General features: G+C 44.9%; 1 protein-coding gene across 5 annotated transcripts in view; it reads right to left on the reverse strand.

Moving 5' to 3' along the window:
• Positions 1-18,460, reverse strand: part of DOCK9 (dedicator of cytokinesis 9) — a 283,179-nt gene extending 264,719 nt beyond the window's left edge. For 4 of the 5 annotated variants that reach the window (XM_046028152.1, XM_046028144.1, XM_046028150.1 and 1 more), the window contains exon 1: positions 18,040-18,460. In XM_046028152.1, coding sequence (XP_045884108.1) covers positions 18,040-18,168 — 129 coding nt within the window. In that variant the 5' untranslated portion in view covers positions 18,169-18,460. The remainder of the gene's footprint in view (positions 1-18,039) is intronic. The other variant, XM_046028154.1, reaches the window with a different exon arrangement.
• Positions 18,461-20,053: the final 1,593 nt, after the last annotated feature.

Raw genomic sequence — 20,053 nt, forward strand, 5'->3', positions numbered from 1 at the left:
TACCAACAGAAGGAAGTATTCATGTTAGAAGAATTTTAAAGGTTCAGCAACATCAGAGAAGAATCAACATTAAGGCTTGTGCAGTACGTCTATCTAGGCAGAATCAAGGTAGGAGAGAACAGAGCAAAGGATGAAAATCAAGCTTAGAGCACATCAAAGATGACATCGCCCTAATTATGTCCTATGAGCCAAAGACAACACTACTGGTGATGGCCCAACAGCCCCTATTCACGCTGCAGAAACCCCTGCCCGGCCTAGAAGGCCCAGCCAGCAGGGCGGCATGTACATTCCTACCAAACACTGGGGCTAGACCTCACTAGAGTGTGGGCACCCATGCCCAAACACCACCCTCTACCCCACAACCCCCCAAAGTCACAAGACTCTGTCTCACTCAGACCCATTTTCTTCAGGTGCTAAGATGAGCACCCATCTGCTCCCAGCCTGTGCACCCCTCATTCCCGCTGCCCAAACCAAGCACTTCGAATAAAACATCCCCAACTACCATCTCCACAAACCTACAACAGACCTTCTCAAACTACTTGTGGTGAATGTTTGCTTTCTCCCCCAACCCATTTGGGACGAGTACTTCTGTAAAATACAAAATTATAAAAACAGCCATTAAATGAAATTTAATAAATGAAGACATGAAAATGTAAGTGCCAAATTTTTATTAGATTGAACAGACTTAAAGTGGGCCTGACAAATTGTTAAAGGTTTCTAAACCCTTGTTCTCATTTTCTGTATATATCTCCTTATAGATCATTTACAAACAGCTCACAGACAAACCCCTGCCCGTGGATCTCACATCAAGTCACACCGCCTTACAGTAAGAAACCGAGGTCCAACACCTTCACATCTTTCCTTCCTCCTATGCTTCTCTATTCTGAAGCCTCCCACTGAGACCTGAAGATCTTCTTCCATGGGAGGGAAATATTCGTTTATCCTGCTCCTTGTTCTTTTATCATATCCCTTCACCAACGGGCTTCCTCTTGACCCTCACAAATCTCTTGGTCAAGGCTAGAAATAAAGACACGGGAATGAGTCACTGAAATACAGCAGATAAACTCTGTGGAAAGTGGACAGAAGAAAACATCAGCTACTCATTCTCTTAGGAGATGACTGCAGTGGGAAGCTGAATGGGAAAACGGTAAAAGAGAAAGATGTGAAAAAAACAGTTGTTATTATTGCCAGTCACCATATGATTAATAACCAGGTAACAATAACAGTATTTGGATATCAAAGGAAGATGGAATTTCAAAGAAGAGAGACCTAGGGTCATAGGAAGTAAAGAAATCCAAGAAGAGGAAAACTGAGAACTCTTTTCCATCTATAATTTATCAATCCATGCAGTGACTTTGTATTTGGAAATGCTAGAGAAACTCACATCCAAAACTGAACTAGGGTCCTGTTTTACAAGAGTCATATTTATTTTCTCTGACCTAAAACAACTATAGAAATGTGCACAAAAAGTTAATGAAATTAACTACCTATTTTGACTCAAAGTAATTGTTTATGAGTCTACCATTTTTTAAGGCTTCTTTAATTTTTCCCTTAAAAGGGGAGAGAGGGAAGGTCATTCCAGAAAACTGATACGAAGTCTGAATGTCAGCCTTACAGACAGTGGCAGAGAAGACAGCTGGCAGGGGCCTCGCGGTTAAGCATGCACTGATCACGACTGAGTCTTTTAAAAAAGACTAGGTAGATAGATGGTTTTTAAAGCTGTCTGCTCTATCCTAAACACTCTCTAAAAAACGAAGGCCACTAACAGCTCATTGCTAATCCTTTTCTCTGGTGGTAGTTTATAATGGGAGAGGAGATTCTCATCTGTCTGCAATGGTTTATCTGAAAGCAGGAGACCAGATAAATTTATTACGCTCCCCTCAAGGCCTGTGAAACAGGGGTGTGTTCTCAGATTTCTGCATCACCACCTTCTTGGTCTCCCAAGGGCTGAAACCTAAGGCTATAGTTAATACCTTCAGCTTCACAATCTCACCCAGCCAGGGAACCTGAAGCTCACTGTGGTGTGGTGCAAAAGATTACTGGTAAATATTTACTAAATAAATAAGTAACCTAATCTATTCCAGTTCAAATACCCATCCACTTTATCCTAAAATACTTCTTACATATCACCTCTTTATTTTATGCCCTCCTCATTACTTCTGGTCTAAATTATGGCAGAAGTCTCCCAAGTTATATCTAAACCCCAGTTCTCTGCACCCATCCATGTCCCAGCCCCACAAGGCTCCAACCACAGTCACCATATTCCCGCAGCAAAACTCTAATCTTGGCATCTTCTAGCTCTGAAAAAAGTCAACACTCCACAACCTGGCCCTTGCCCATCATCCCCAACCAACCCACATGACCCAAATCTGCGTACCCCTAACTCTCTACATTTCACCAGTTTTAACTACTCACTGCACCCCACGATTTCCTCTCCAGGGGCCTTAACTCATGCAGGCCCCTCTAACTACAATAATTCAAGTCTACTTTCAGCTCAAAATGCCATCTCCTTCATTATGCTTTTTCTGATTCCCTGGACTGTAAGTACTCTAACTCCTGAGGATTCTTTAAGGCTTTACTTATAACTCTCCAGTGATACAATCTTCTATTTCAATGAGCATAAAGCTTATTCTGCAATCTTCTCTCCCCTATCAGGCTGTCGACACCATAGGATAGGACCTGATTTACTCATCCTGGTTTCCCAGTGCACCTAGCACAGTGTTTGGCACATATGGGGACTCAACAAACGATTTCAACTAATTTGGTGCATGTGTGAAATCAAAAATCTATTCAGATACATGTGGAGATACAGATATGGAAGCATCTATAATATATATGTGCATGCATATTTATCTGTCAATCGAATACTTGCTCATTTCTTTTCCTGGGGATTATTAACATGATCCGCACATGTCCTTAATGGCAAGAAGCAAAAAAAAAATCAATTAACATAAAATGAAACAAAAATCAAGCCTAAACCAAGGCATGCACCTTAATGTAAGAACTAATTTTAGTATTTTATGAACAGATACTTCTTTGCACTTGAAACAGGGACTAGTGCCATATCAGTTATCATTAGACTAACTGCAATCAGCAGGATGTCACCTCGCTTCCCGAAACCCCCCCGTACATTTTACAATCAGTAAAAACCCAGATAACAGTGCCATGCAAATCTGTGTTCCATGGAGCCTAAAGTCCCTGATGATTTTGCATAAAAAACTGCATTTTCTTTTCATGCGCGCTTCCCATCATCAATTCAGATTATTTTTAATCTGGAGCTCCACAAAAATTGGTTTCATTTTCAGTTCTGAAGAAAGAAGGGGTTTTAGTTCCTGCACCCTCAACTATATAGCTGAAAACAAACTACAATAATATACTATCCTATTACTTAATGTGAGTTTGAAAGGCTAATATGATAGTGTTATTAAATCTCACGTTACTTGTTAGGTAAGAACATAATCAAGACTCAAATCCCTGCATATCTGGGGTCTTTGCACCTCGGAGACACATTCTAGATGCCCAAAGAAATGAATCTCTTAAATGTCCTGTTTTCCCTTGTTCGCTTCAAAGTACATCACATGAATATGGCTAAAAATCTTAATTTTAGGACTGTGCAAAATGTTAACAGCTACATTACCATAAAAACAAAAGGCCTTCCCTCCCACCTCTGTAGCCTGTTCCACTGAGCCCCGACCCACAATTCTCACTGTACCCTTACCATTGATACGTTTCCTCCGTCCCTACTCAACAGCTTCATGAGAGAAACATTCTGTGCCCACGCCTGCCACCACATGTGCGACAAGCTTCACGTTTCCTGAGTCTCGTGAAAGCACTGTATTAGATGTGGAAGTCTGGGGTCTGTTTCGATTTCCCACAAAGCTGACTTCAGTTTCAGCACCTTCCCATAAACTTGATCTGCACTGATCACAACCTTTCTCTTTCCTTTCAGGATGCCAAAGAGCCAAGAGACTCCCAAAGGGGAACACCAACCCAAAAGCTGCCTGGGTCTCATATGCGGTCCTCTTTCCCTTTAGATTATACCCTCCTTGAAGACAAAGTCTATGTCTTTTTATTTTTTTTTATTTTTTGGTAAGGTTCTATTTATCTCTATGTCAGAGAGAGAGAGAGAGAGAGAGCTCAAGCAGGGGAGAGGCAGAGGGAGAGAGAGAGAAGCAGACCGCTGCTGAGCAGAGAGTCTGATGTGGGACTCCATCCCAGGACCCTGGGATCATGACCTGAGCTGAAGGCAGGCACTTAACCAACTGAGCCCCCTAGGCGTCCCGAAGTCTGTGTTTTAATCAAAGGTTTATCCTTTAGCATTTACTGGATCAATGAATTGATAATAACTGGGGACCTACTGAACAGCGAAGCATAAGCTTTAAAAATGTGTAGTTTAACACTGCATTTTTGTCTGCTAATGTCATCATTAGGAACTCAAAAAATGCCTCAAGATCTGCTAAGATCCTGAGTAAAAGATAAACAAGAGGACAGTGAATCCTCAGGAGGTTTTAGGGCAAGATCCCCTAGCCTGATAATGTGGAAGATCAGAGGGAAGCCTGGTGCAAAAAAGACTGGGTTCCATCAGGCCCCTGCCCCTCCCTTCTCAAAGGTCGCTGCTGATGGAAATGAGCTCCATGGCTGCACCAGGCCAGGCTCCAAACCTAAGGATTTGGTCAGAAACCATCAGCTTAAATCCACTGTGGGCCCGTTAGTGCTTCCCCTGCTGTACAGGTGACACAAGGCAGGCCCTAGGCCAGGACACAAAGGAATAAGTGTCACAGGGAGAGGACTTAGTTCCCCAGACAAGAAGCATATATAATGCTCACTGGAACACACTGGGAAGTTATGGAGTAGGGCTGGCTTGGAGCTTCCTTCCGAGTGGAAGGCTATCCAAGACACCAAAACTTGTAACGACAGAAGCCAAGCTTCTTTTGACAATTTCTAACAACTGAAGCCATGGAAAAAGACATCTGTGATTCTCTCAAATTCTAGAGGCTATTCTGAAATTCCCTTCCTCAGATGGAGCACCTCATAAGTCTTCCAAAGGAGCCTTCCTCACCACTCAACTTGGGGGGTATCCAGAGCCCATAATCTTCATTCCTTCTCTCCAGCTTGGAAACTCCAGACCATGATATGTGATTTATAAAATAAGACTGTCCCCAGTTCCAGAAACCATCATCTGCTACTACTGGTCATCCCTCTTCTCTCACACTACCTCTTACACATTATGGAAATCTCAACACCAATGTGTTTACTAAAATCGGCCTGATGTAGTAACTAACACTGTGTCACTAATCTTTGCCCCACTTGGTTTGAAGTGCTTTTAAGTTTTATGTTCCTTTAAATACTTGATACATTAATTGTATCAAAATCACCTCCAAAGAAGGCAGTAAAGCACGCACATCCTTCAGTTAAAAAAAAAAAAAATCATATAGCAGCAGTTTTAACTGATCTTCTCGGACAAAAAATAATATTCAGAAGTTTTTCTTGAAAGAATAAAGAAAATTAAAATGGCTGAATGAACATATTACAAGAAGAAAAAAAGTTAACCTAAAAGATTAAATATCCTGCAAATTCCATCTAGTATAATAGTTTATAAATGAGTCTAATATACTATAAATATTATGGCATCTCTGCTATCACCACAGGAACTCTGCTTTCTACTTAATAAAACAGCAATATATTAGAATGACAGAGTAAATAAATTCACTAAACAATTTTAGAAATGCACCTTTTTCTGTAATAATACAACTTGAACCAAACTGCCATTTATAGCTTAATATTTATTTTAGCTAAGGCAATGCAGCCTGGAAGGTAAAATGACCTAGATTAACAGAGCTTATTCTACAGTAAAGAATTTTAGGTTAATAGGTCCAGGAAAGGTTTTTCTCAAGCCACATGATTATTTTAACCAAAATACACATAAAATCATGATTTTCATGATTTTTCTATCCCTTCAATAACATTATTTTACTAAGTTAATTCTTAATTCCTCAATAAGTTTCTAATGAGATCTTTTTTAGATTAATCTTATAAGGCTTGCTTTTTAATTCCTTCTTTCTTTTCTCCTAACTCCTTAAACAGAAATGTGGAAATCCATTCTTGGCTTGCAGAAAAACGAATGTCAATTCCTACCAACTGGCCTGGGACTAATGAAATGTACAAGCAGGAGATCCGTGGTGCAAATGGATGTATCATATTCTGATATTATCTGATTACCATTGTCTGCGGAGATACTCAATGAAATGTAAGTGTAAACAGAATAAATTCAATTATTTCCTGTGGTCAGTGGAAAGTACATTGGACCAGGAATCAGTAAACTCAATTTTTTTCTTGTCTATGATACTAACGAGCTGTATGATGACATACAAATAGCTTAACCATGGTAGATCTTAATCTTCTTCATCTATAAAATTAGGAAGCTGCTACCAGATAACCTCTCAGGATAACTTTCACCTCCAAAACAATATGATTTCATTTCCATATCACAAACTTCTATCAACCCAGAGAATTTATGGCACTTTCCATAAAGGAGTTTAATCATTTAAGTTAACAATTTTAAAGTTTCCAAGAAACTCGGTACCTAGCTAGCTCAGTCAGTGGAACATGCAACCCATCATCCTGGGGTCGTGAGTTCAAGACCCATGTTGCGCACAGAGAGTACTTAAAAAAAATTTTTTTTTTAATTTAATTTAATTTTTTTTAAAAGTTGCCAAAAAACTCAAATTTTAAAATTACACCATTTAGATAATTCCTGCCATCCTTTCAGGAAAAACTGCTAAATATTAGCCAGATGACCCTGAGTGAGTCATTTGATTTTCCGGTCTTCAGTTTCCTCATAAAAAAAAAAACAAATAAAAATATATTCCTGTCTGACTGGATTTTCCAAAGGCTCAGGCAAGGCAGTTTTTTTAAAGAATTTGATAAAGCTGTCAAATTCAAGTTTCACTATTTCACATGGGCCTCCTCCCTCTTCCATGAGCATTTAACGCAGGGATCTCACACCAATCGACAATATTCCTGCTACCAAGATGCAAATGTACGCCTCACCAGGAGCCCATTTTACATCAAGACACACACTTGCAGAAGCACTAAGATACACAGGCACAATTCTCAGAGTCCTCATTTGAATGTCTTCTTTGCAGCACCAAAATTTTCTTCCTATATTCACTGTTTTCCTTTTTCTTGATTATTACTATCCACTTACAAAAGTACAACAGTTAGGAAATAGAATATATAAAGAACAAATCATACACACCTACCTTTTCATCTATTTCCTTCCAACATGTTTCTTACAGGCTATTTCTTCTACAGTTGTGATCATACACATTTCCGTATTTTACTTTTCACCCAACTGTAATTTTCCCATGTTACAAATTCTCCCTCAGTGGCACTTTTTTTTTTCTTTTTTTATTTTTTATTTATTTGACAGAGAGAAATCACAACTAGGCAGAGAGGCAGGCAGAGAGAGAGGAGGAAGCAGGCTCCCTGCAGAGCAGAGAGCCTGATGTGGGGCTCGATCCCAGGACTCTGGGATCATGACCTGAGCTGAAGGCAGAGGCTTTAACCCACTGAGCCACCCAGGCGCCTCTCAGTGGCATTTTTTTAAGAGTTATTTGATATTCTTTTAGGTTGCTCTCACAAATAACAAAAGCTCGTACTTACTGGGTTTGTACTGCGTGCCAAGCCCTATTCTAAGTGCTTTAATGCATGTGCTCACTTAATCATCACAGAGATCTACAAGATAAGTGCTATTATAATGTCCATTCTCGGGGTGAAAACTTCTCAGCGGAGTTCCAGACCAAGAATGTCCAGAACCCAAGTTCGTATCCATTATATCCCACTGCCATCCCTAGAAAGAACAATCCCCCTACCACCAGAAAGTTGGTTATACCACCATCTTTTCTATGTTCTAGAATTCTGGAACTAAAGATTTGATATTTAACATATTTCTGAAACAAGAGAGAAGGATTTACTATAGCATCTATAAGATCATAAAACTTTTTCATGAACAAAATACTGCTTATATTTTTTTCAAAGTGAGTAATTCTGTATATACTGTTTATAATCGCTTTTTTAACTTAACACAGTAAATATCTTTCCATAGACCATTACAATATCCACACAATAGAACATATATTTTCTGTCCAGACAAAATGTATGAAGGGGCGACTGGGAAGCACAGTCAGTTAAGTGTCTGACTCTTCACTTCAGCTCGGGTCACAATCTCAGGGTCCTCATATGGGCCCCTACATAGGGCTCCGTGCTCAGCAGGGAGATTGCTTTAGATTCTCTCCCTCTGGCCCTCCTCCCCACTTCCTTTCAATTTCTCTATCACTCCCTCAAATAACTAAATCTTAAAAAAAAAAAAAAAAAAGAAAAAAGACAAAACGTATGAAAATAGAGCATGTGAGTCTCAAACTAAGAACATAAAAGTTTCAGAATAAACTTGAGAATAAAGAGGTCAGTGGAGACCCTAGGCAGTTCATAGATACCTGCTTCTAGATTTACTCTCAGCAAATCCAGTTAACATCCAATAAATGTTATCTATAATAAATAAATGGGCAAGTCTCCAACACAAGCACGGAACCCAGCCAGCCTCCTGAAGTAGATACACCCAAGCACTATCTTAATTGTATTTATCCCTGCCAAATTCAAAGAAAGGTGGCGGAGAGATTCAAACACACCATTTGGCATTACCAGTTCTGATCAGATAGTATGGCTCCTTGCTATCTATTCACTGATAAGGACTTGGGAGAACCTTGTGGGGGGGAGTGACAGAGATGTATAATAGAAACAACTTCAAAAAAAAAAAAAGAAAACGAAACAATTTCACCATCCCCATACTTCTTGATGGTTTGCAAAACTCACAATTCAACTGAAAGGTGTTTGTATTTTTGTTTTCATTTTGTTTTCAGATGAGTTAGTTACCAAATACCTAACACAAGAACTAAACCAGTGTATTATTTTACACACTGAAGCTCTAGAGAGTTGATAAAAACAAATGGTCCTAAAAAAGGAAATGAATCTTACTTGCACCAAAATGCATGGTTGCTTTCAAAAACTATGCAAAGATCATACAGATTTACTGACAACCTGACCAGCTTTTTCTAAACTAAAACAAACACACGGCCAGCGCCGGGGTGATATACTCTTCCCTGCAGGAATATTACCAAATTACCAGGTGGCAATGAGAAATTAATGACAAAACGGAACTGAGGGTTAGGAAAACTAATCGGAGAGAGGGAGCTGGGCTAGAATGAAGTAAATAGAACCAGGTACAGGGGAGAGAAATTCAGGGCAATGGGGAATCAAAAAAGGATGAACAACCGGAACTGTACGTCGCCATGTTCAGGAATCATTCATTCACCCATAAACTATTCACCAGACCCCGCTACATGCCAGGCACTGAAGAAACGGCCGTGAACAAACAGTTCGGTGAAGGAAACAGACATTAAACAAAAGTACACACAAATAAAGATATAAATCGTGCTAAGCGGAACAGAGGAAGAGAACAGGCAGGGCCTGTTTCAGTTTGGGTGGGTAGGTAAGGCCTCGGTGAGGCAAGGGCATGTAAATACAGTTCCAAAAACCTAGAGGAGTGGCCTGGCAGATGAGGAAGGAGGCAAGAGGTGATTATTATCCCAGGCAGAGGTAAGAGCTTCTGCCAAGGTCCTGGGGTACGAGACAGCCCCGCATCCAGAGACCCTTAAAGCCAGGCCAGGGAGCAACGGCCAAGAGGTGTGTGACAAGGAGAGTCCTTTACAGGCCAAGGGAAGAAGTTCCTATTACAAGGGCAGTGGGAAGCAATGGTGGGTTACGTTTTCAGAATTAAAGCCTTAAGGATAGGCTTTGATTCTATTAAAGAAAGGCGCAGTGGGTTAAGCCGCTGCCTTCCGCTCGGGTCATGATCTCAGGATCCTGGGATCGAGTCCCGCATCGGGCTCTCTGCTCAGCAGGGAGCCTGCTTCCCTCTCTCTCTGCCTGCCTCTCTACCAACTTGTGATCTCTCTCTCTGCCAAATAAATAAATAAATAAAAATCTTAAAAAAAAAAAAAAAAAAGAAAGGGAGCAAAGAGACCAAGACAGGAGGGACTGATAAGGACAGGAGACAGAAGGAAAGGGATAAGAGGTTTGTAGTCCTGAGTGTGGCTCAAGGCTCACGTAAGATTTTAGCTTCCTTGCAGACACACAGATAAGCCTGTACTTCTCTGCCCTTGAAGGTAGGTGTGCCTTTTGTCCATGGAACGGAAGCAAAAGTGACTATGTGGAAGTCTAAGTCCCCACACTGTTGCCCTGCACAAGGACACACCACAATTAAGATGGTGACTGTCCCATCAACCCAGGTGTTAGGATATGAAATAACATGTCCCAGCCATCCTTGACAAAGAGGTAGCGTTGGGAGGACATAAACCTTTCTGAGCCACTGAAGTTCTGGGAGTCATCAGCCACAATGACTGAAGCAGAAACAGAACATAGGGGATGCAGTGATGACGGAATGAGGAAGGCAAAAGAAAACCAGAAGAGAGGAAAGGAAATGAGCGATTTCAAAGACAGTGGCCATGACAGTGATGCCTATTGGTAAAGAGAAGAACCCAAAAAGGATGGCTGGTTTGGGATGAAAAGTGGCAATTTAAGCTTCATAGATGTTGAACGTAAGGGACTGACAGGACAGCCAAGTGCACACGTGAGGCAAGTTAGTGGACAAGCAAGTCTAAGCTAGAGAAACTGAGGTAAAGATTCAGAAATCACAGAGAAGGTGTGGCACTCCCTTTTGGTGAAGGGGGGAGATTAAATTCCAAGAGCCAGTGGTGAAGGGACCCTTCAGGAATGCCCCTGGGTGATTAGGACAGCAAGGGGACAGAGTGAAGACTGGAGCATGGAAGAGAAGCAGAGAAAATGAAGATGGGCGGCTGAACGGCCTGAAATGCTGCAGACCAACATGTTGACGGGGTGAGGACTGAGAGGACACCCCTGACCAAGGACAGAAGTCAGGCTGCAAGAACACAATCCAAGGTCACACAGCGGTTACTAGCAAAGAGGTACCAGAACCCAAACAGCCAGGCCCCAGGCCCCTGAACTTAACCACAAGCCCCCTGCCTTCCAGCAAAGCAATGGCAGAATTTTCTCATCATTACTCTTGGAAAACAAAACATAATGGCATCGTAAATACTCCACATTCCACAATTTATTTAGACTACTGTCAAGACCTTTAGATAGTTTGCAGTTGGTCAGTGTTTTACATTTTCTGCCCTGAACGGTCGGCAGTATGGCTTCAGAAACTGAACTTAATGCACATTTCAGGTTAATCCTCGGGAGAAATTCCCACAGTTACAAGCACTGGACCAAAGAATGGGAGCATGTTAAAGTTTCTAATATGTAGCCCAACTGCAAAAAGATTATACCATTCATCGTGTCATAAAATCCAGGAGACACAATTCTCATGAAATGCCATGCAAATGGAGTCCCTGGAGTTGTGGACGTGGGCAGTCCTGCAAACAGGAGTGCTCGGTTCACCCATCCTTGCAAAGACCTTTTCTACCTTTGCAAATTTACCAGGCAAAGATGGCATCTTGTTTTAATTAATGCTTCTCTACTTTTTAGCAAGGTTGAACATTTTGGTCTGCTGTCTATTGGCTAATTGTACTCCTTTCTTTGAGAAATTGCCTATTAATGTCCTTTCCCATTATTCTACGGGAGTGTTTTTCTTTTTGTAATTGATTTGTGAGAACTCTCAATAGATTTTTAAAAAATATTGTGACTGAGATATGATATAGACAAATAGAGTGCTTAGTGTTTCTAAGTTTATTGACTTTCAAATTTATGGTACTACTTGTTACACATAGAACAGAGGTTTGAGGGTTTACATGGGAAGGCAATCAGCAGAACAGTGAGGAACATGTGGTCCGAGACCCTCCACTTACAGCTGCGTCACCTTGTGGTGACTTACCCTCCCATGCATGAAGCCCTAACACAGGTCCTAGGATACAGTAAGTGCTCAATGAATCCTGGATCCAGATATACTGAGTCAAGATAACCAAACTTTTCCTTTATTAACATAATCAAGACCTGAAATTTGTTAAAAACTACTAAGTGATTTAAATATGTGACCCTATTTAACCTTTATTTTTAAAACTCTAAGATAATAGTATTTAATAATCCCAACTCTCAGATGAGCAAACTGAGGCTTCAGTGAAGTAACCTGCTCCGAGGCCTCGGCTCACCAGCGGCAAAGCCACAGCTTCCTAAGCCCCAGACCAAACTGGTTTCTCCCTTTAACACTTTAAAAATCCCACTCCACCCTTACTTACATGATTATTCATCCCGCTTCTTTTATTTATTTCACATGTAACTCTTACATTTAGTTATAATTTATTTTAGTATGAAAGCCAGTTTTTAGCATAAACACTGGTTTTTTGCAGCAGCATTTACTGAATGGTGTGCACCCACCATGTTTGACTACTCCTCCCATGATACCCTAAATGTTTACACACTGAGGCCTATTTCGGGGTTTTCTTTTCATGCTAGAGACATTTCTCTCCCTGTCACTGGGCCTGCATGACACAAACTCATTACATTATTTACCCCCAAGACTACACTTAGGAGAAGATGTCTCTAAGAAGTATATATTCACAGACTGCTTATGAACCTCTTTCCTGAAATAGGTCTCAAAGAGACAAGGAAGAGGCGCCTGGGTGGCTCAATCGGTTAAGCATCTGACTCTCAAATTTGGCTCAGGTCATGATCTCAAGGTCATGGGACTAAACCCCGTGTCAGGCTCTGCACTAAGCGTGGAGTCTTCTTAAGATTCTCTCCCTCTGTCCCTCCTCCCTCTTTCTCTCCCCCTCTCAAAAAAAATTTTAAAAGAGAAGAAAAATAATTATTTTGTGGTGTCCTCTCAGCCACTCACTGAAACTGTTCCCCAAATTAGGAAATGGACCTCTCAAAACTTCTTTCCCTTCCTCCTAAAACTTATCCCTCTTTGCCCAAGCTGCTCTGTTCCTTCTTGGCTTACCCGGGCATTCTAAGCATTAGTTCAATCTCTTATTCTTTTCTGGAACAGAAAAGTCCCCCTTACCTCCACATCTTCCAGGGTCAGTTCTTCAGAACACTTCCCCACGGACACTAGTTCTCTGTCGTCCCATCTTCCTCTATTCGTGGGGCCAGCCATTTGACCCTTTAAATGTGCTCCTTATACTGTGACCCACCTTTTTGTAAACTACAGACCTGTCCACCTGTTTAGATCATAAACCCTCAAGGCGAGGACTTTCCTCATCCTCAGCACCCAGCAAAGAGGCCTAGCACAGAGAAGGCCCTCAATCCATGGGATTTCACAATTCCTTCCCTCCCTTTTCAAATTCAAGACATTACTAATGCCCTCCCATCTCCTAACATTCAAATGGACCAGAAACCGAAGAAACAGAACCTGTTGTTGATTATCTACTTGGAGATTGGCCTCCACCCGGCTTCCTGTGTTTTGGGACACTTCTGTTTGTTCGGACTCCAGCACAGGGTGGAGAAAGACAGTGAGGTGATGCTCAGGCCAGTTCAGTTGTTGGTTTACTGGCATATCTGATTTAACATTACAGCCAAAATGAGGTTCTACCTTCCTGAGGATTTCAAAGACCCCCACCACTTAGGTCTCACATTATCTCAGATAACGCTGGAACCTTGAACTGACTGACCTAGGAGGGTGACGAAGGCCCAAGCACGTAGTCCAGGAGAATATCATCCCACAACTTCTGTCCCTTCCCCTCCAGTAACACAAAAGGAAACTGAGTGACCCGACTTGGTTTCATTTCATTTCACACCGCTGGATCTCCAAGGAGCATGAAAGGAGAGTTAGAAGCTGAGCATACTAAGAAGATGAGCAAGGAAGTCGGAAGCCAGGTGACTTAGGGATCAACATCCAAGCGCATATAGCTGGTAAACCCATGCAAAGGCCTGTGTTATAATATTCACACAAATTTTTTAGAGAAAGTATATTTTTAGGCCTTGGGTGACATACTGTTAGATCTAGGCCATTATGATGCTATCTTTAATGAATCTGAAAGACCCAAGGTAAAATGCTTTGGGAGCTCCAAAAGCAATCACAATTCAACCCTGCTCGGGGAAGTTTTTCTTCTGAGCTTGCATATTATTTTGAAGGTGCTGCCCTCCTGACAATTCTAAATCATGTAAAGCTAATTCTGGAATTGTGGGGATACTTCTTTCATTACCCAAAATCATAAATTACTGGGGCACCTGGGTGGCTCAGTGGGTTAAGCCTCTGCCTCCGGCTCAGGTCATGATCTCAGAGTCCTGGGATAGAGTCCTGCATCAGGCTCTCTGCTCAGTGGGGAGCCTGCTTCCCCCTCTCTCTCTGCCTGCCTCTCTGCCTTGTGATCTCTGTCAAATAAATAAATAAAATCCAAAAAAAACCCCAAAACAAAACATAAATTACTTTTCCTACAGTCAAAAACATTAGTAACAGTACCTTTACTTCTCATAAAAGCATCTTAGAATCCAAGCATGCTGATAAGGAAAGGGACTCTAGGAACAATCTACTATAGCCCCTTATTTAATGTAATAGAGCCTGGGGCACCAGAGTGGCTCAGTTGGTTAAGCATCTGACTCTTGATTTTGGCTCAGGTCATGAGCTCAGGGTTATGAGATCAAGACCCATGGTAGGCTCCGCCGTGCTCAGTGGGAAATCTGCCTCTCTCTCTCTCTTTCCCTCTGCCCTCCCTCTGCTCACACACTCTAAAATAAATAAATAAATCTTTAAAATATATAGAACTTTGAAGTTCAGAGAAGTTAAGCGACAGCCCAGCATAACTTAAGTAGTAGAATATGTGCCAGCCACTCTCAAAGAGCTTTATCTATATTACTCATTTAACCTTCCCAACTAACCCTAAAAAAATAAGGACAGAATTATCTCCACTCCACAGAGGAGGAAACCGAGGCACAGCAAGGATAAGTTATGTGCCTAAGACTGCCCATGGGACTCCAGAGCCCATGGTCTAAACTACTAAACCTCTAGGATTAAAACCCAGGACTCCTGACCCCAGAGAGTGTCCTCCTCTATTACAAATAATTCTAAGCCTCGCCAAAGTGCGAACCACATTCAAAAGGGTCAGCAAAGCTTGTTTAAATTCTGATTAGAACAAACTACCTATCAAAGATTTTTTAAAGCAATCTGGGAAACCTGAAGAGTATATCAACAGATTTTTTATTGATTTACCATAATGGCATTATATTTCTGTACAAAATATCCCTATTTTAAACAATACATACTAGGTATATGGGGTAAAAGAACAAAAGGTCTGGAATTCCCAATGTCACACGTGTACACACACACACACACACACACACACACACACAACACTTAAAACAAAGCTGGGTAAAATCTCGATAATTACTGAATCTGTGTGATGGATTATAAGGGTTCATTATACTATTCTCTCCATTTTTTTTTGTATGTTTACTTTTGAGCTCTTCAAATTAGTACAAAATCTTTAAAGTCCCACAAACCTGAGCCTATGAAAAATGAAGCTATCAAACAATAAAATATTTATGAGCACATCTCACTTTTAAAGTTTAAGTGGCACCCTTTATTACCCACTGAACTATTTAATTTTGTTGTTTCTGATCTCACTACCAGCCACTCACCAAAGCTAGAAGCATGTTAAAAGCCAGTTAAATTCATACCCTATTCATTTTTAATTTTAGTCCACCTGCCAAATTGCCTTACTGGTCAGCTAGTTAAGAATATTTACTGAGTTTTTACTATAACATAGGCGTTGTATTAGCATGGACCCAAGTCGTCAAAGACAGCAGAACAATACTTCCATCCAAACATGGATGAACAGACCATGGGATTCCAAACCCTGGCTTGGTTGCTGTTCAGCCTCCCGCAAGGATCAGGCGGACCTTCTTATATCCTCCTAGATTAAAGCTAAACCAGAACTTATGGCAGGTGCACCTGCTGTGGCTTCCTGACGGACACCGGGGAGCAGCAAGAAGCAGCAGTTGGTGGCAGAGTACCTGTCTTACGGGTAATTTTTAGTATCTGTATGCTATCTCAAATTCCTCCTTCTGCAATGCAGAACCATTGCCACGCACACCCCACTCGGCCAGGGAGCCCCTCAAATGCCCCAGGGATGACACCTGCTTTCCTACAATTTTTTTTGGTTTCATCACCAGTTTCATCAGAGAAGTGACCACTGACAGGCAACACTAAGAGCTGAGACGCCAGCCAGGCATCTGACTGTTCGTGGGGAAGGTGTCTAAGGAAAACAGATGTGCTATTAAAGTGTCATAAGGTAACACAGAAGTGTGTCATACATGGGAATGGACATTACCAGGTCGCTATCAGTAGGCCGCCTCCAGGAGGAAGGGCAGGCACTCAAGGAATGCCGCACGTCTACAGCTGTTGCAGTGTGTGCCTATTTTGGAACTTCTGTGCTCAGCCTAATGGTTATTAAACCAGTACCTCCTCTTCAGGTCAGGCCTGCCAGAACTTTGGAAATCATGGCATAGTCGTGTCTTACTTACTCTTCTTTTGCCTCAAATCCCTGATGAGGACCGCAGCCCCCCACGAAAAGAACCAAATTTCAGGTGACAACAGAAAAGATGTCACAGATGTTGCAGGCCTTATCCTTAACATACACCCAATGGCAAAAGTCAAGAAGATTCGGGGAGTCCTCCTTGGACCAAAGGAAGAGAAGTCAGTTTGGGTTTTGGAGGAGAAGCCAGGTTCTGGTCTATTCCCAACTCTGCTCTACTCTTTCCATCAACTGATCAAGTTCAATAGAAAAGAAAAAATAAAATCCCTGTTTATTACTGGCAGACTGACTGGAGCTTGAGGAATCTGGGGTGAGTTGGCAGAGCTATCAATTGAGAAAAAAAATCAAACTAAGCAACCTGGATATGGAAACTAGCAAAGCCTCACGTCCAATCTCCACAAACATCAATCATGTCATCCTGTGTCTGCTCAGGAAAGGCATCTATCTGCCACCAGAATGATGTCTTGGCTCCTGTGTTAAAGGGCCCTGCACTCAACAGGACAATATCCCACACACAGCACCCCAAAGCACAGAGAATCACTTCCAAGGCCCATCTTCTTGCATCATTCCAACAAACACCACAAATCTCCCGCCCACAAACAAGCCCCTTTCCAGAAAACAAATGCCAACAACAATGCAAGGAGCAGCTAAAAGTTTCCAGCTGCCCCGGAGGACAAGCCGCCGTCAGAAGTTGCTCCTCTCCTGCACCTTCCAAGTGATCTGGGTGTCCTGTGTTTCCAAATATAGCAGGGCCAGCCCTGGCTACAGAAAAGTCAATTTAAAACTTCATCTTCCTACACTCAAGGGCCCATTCTTTAAAGATGTTCTGCTACGACCAGATTACTCTTGGGGCTGCTGTTTCACTTACTTCAAATCCCCAAACTTCTTGGTAATCTGCACCAATGCTGAAATTATCAAGGGTTTCTATCACGCCCCCTAACCCTTGTAAGAGGAGGCCAAGCCTCAGGAAGCCGGTTTAAGGGGAGGGGGCGGAACCGCTTCCCTTCTGGAGTTCAGCCCACCCAAAGGGTGCGCAGGGCCACCGCTCACCCGGGTTACCGACTGGAAAAAGAAGCCCCCACCTCCACTCCCCTGCAGCCCTCCAGGCCACAGGTGCCAAGACCCTCCAGAATACCGGAAGAGCCGGGGACTGCAGGAGGAATGGGGGCAAGGAAGTGTAAAGCCCCAATTAGCAGAGGAAGGTAAACTTGCGAGGGTGGGGGGGCCGGTTCGGGGGAGATGACCACCTCACTTCCAGGAAATTTCCCAGGAGGGAAGGGGCAACAGTGGGGAGAGGACCCCAGACTCGGGGTGGGGATATGGAAGTTGCTGCCCTCCAGGATCTTCCCCTCTCTTCTGTCCAGCATCCACCACCTCTTAATCCTGCAGACCCAGCAGAGTCGTGCAGCTCGGCCTGGGCCCGACCGACTTAGAGGAGCGTGGAGGAGGTGGCCGCCCGCCCGCCTCCCACCGTCCGTGGTCCCGCACTCACCAGAAGCACCGAGCCACGCACCACCTCCGACACGCTCTGCCGCAGCTCGGCCGCCGTGCCGGGCTTACTCAGCGCCCGGGTGAACTTCCGAGTCTCCGCCGAGGCAGGGAGCAGCGGCGGCTGCGACATCCTCGCCGTCACTGCCGCCGCTGCGCCAGCTCCCGCGGTCCGGCCCGGCCGCGCCGCCGCCAGGTGCTCCCTGAGCGCCCGGCCTGGCCCGCCCGCAGCTCCCGGCGCCGCCGCCCGCCCGCTCCCCCGGCCGCTTGCCGCGCGCCCTGGCGGCGCAACTCGAGCCGCGCCCTCCGCACCGTGTCACGCCCCGAGGCGCCCCCAGAGACGTCCGCGGTCCCCCGCACTCAGAGCAGCGCCCGGGCTCGCTAGGGGCGACCGTGAGTGTGGCGGTGGCGGCACCCCCATGCCACCCGCCTCCTTCGGCGGCCGCTCGCCGGGCCGCCTCCTCGGGGCGGGGTGTCCGGCGCGGGGCGGGGCGGGGCGGGGCGGGAGGAGGAGGAGGGGCGGCGCGGCGGGACGGCGAGCCGGGCAGGTCTGCCCGGCAGGCGCTGCTAGGCGCGGGAGCGAGGTGGCGGGACGCGGGCTACCGGACGGGTGGGGCGCCCCCCTCCGATCCCTCTGCTTCCCGGGCCGCTAGTCCGGAGACCCGAGGTGAAGGCCGCGCACGCCGCTGACAGCGCGCACGGTCTGGCGCTGGAGCGGGACCAAGTCCCCGAAACCGGCGCCTGTATAGTGGGACCCCACGCTCGGTGGCACCACGCCCCCCGTGCGCCCGGGGCTCTGGGGTTTCGGGAAGGTGGACTTGATGCGGCACCGAGACAGCACGGACCCGGGTGGAGCGCCCTGTCCGGACCCGGCGAGGAGCACCACACGCTCTCGCAGCGGCGCTTCCGGCCTAAAAGCCCTCAGGGGCGTAGCGCGAACGGCGGGGAGCCTCCGGGAGCGCCCCCGGGCGAGGGGCGGCGCAGGCCGGGACAGTCGCTGTGAGTCTCGCAGACCCCGGCCCGCAAAGGCGACCTGCTGCGTCACCTTGGGCGGGATCGAAACTTCTGAGCCTCGCCTATTTCTACTATAAACTGAGGAAAAATAATAACCTGCGCGAGGCTGAAGCGACACCTCATGCCTTCCTGCCGCCCCTCCGCCGCCAGGCGGGGCCGCAAGTCTCGGAGCCCGGGAAACCCAGAAGCGCCGGCCTTCGAGCCCAACGCAACCCAGGAGCTGGAGGCTGCTAGCGACAGCCACCCATCTCGGGAACTTCCTCACACAGGCTTTACCGCTTTCCCATCCCTAAGGGGTCCCACCACCTTGTCTCCTGTCCCCCTCTTTTCTGAGGAAACCCTGAGCAGCCTAAGTCTGACCCGGGCGGGGAGAGGGCGTACCGGGAGGGGGGAAGGAATTTGAGCTGGGCCCCGAGCGCATGCTCAGTCGTCTGGGTTTGGGCGGGTTCCCGGGGCGGGGAGCCCATCTCACAGGCGGCTCCGATGATTGGCCAATCTGCGGGGGCCACGCCTACTGTCTGCTGATGGACAGCTCCTCACCTGCCAGGTTGGATTCCGCAGCGCGCGGTGGTATCTTGAAGCAGGCCCTCGGGGAATCGCCCGCAGCGCTCCAGCCCAAGTTCCCTGAGGCGTCGAAGCCTTCTTCCCCGCAAGGAAGGAGGCCGCCCATTTCTGGCCACCCCACCAGAAAGCCAAACACTGGCCTAGCTCGGAATCTTAAAGGGGTAGGGGAAACCCAGTCTCATGCAGGAAGCAGAACACCGCGAGTCAGGACTTCACGGGCAGGTCTGGCGGATAATACGACCGGGGGTTAGGCATGCAGTTAGCGCTCAATACAAGCTCGCGGGATTGGACTGTTTTCCTAGTAGGTTGGAATGCAGGATGTGGCTCTGAGTGAGCCTGACAGGCTGGAAGATACAAGAAACAAGTCATGAATGATCATAAAAACAATTCACACTAACCCATTTCCTCCTCAGCGATTTAAGGGAATAGCCTAGACATTT

Source organism: Meles meles, chromosome 14, assembly GCF_922984935.1.
Source record: "Meles meles chromosome 14, mMelMel3.1 paternal haplotype, whole genome shotgun sequence".
Classification (NCBI taxonomy): Eukaryota; Metazoa; Chordata; class Mammalia; order Carnivora; family Mustelidae; genus Meles; species Meles meles.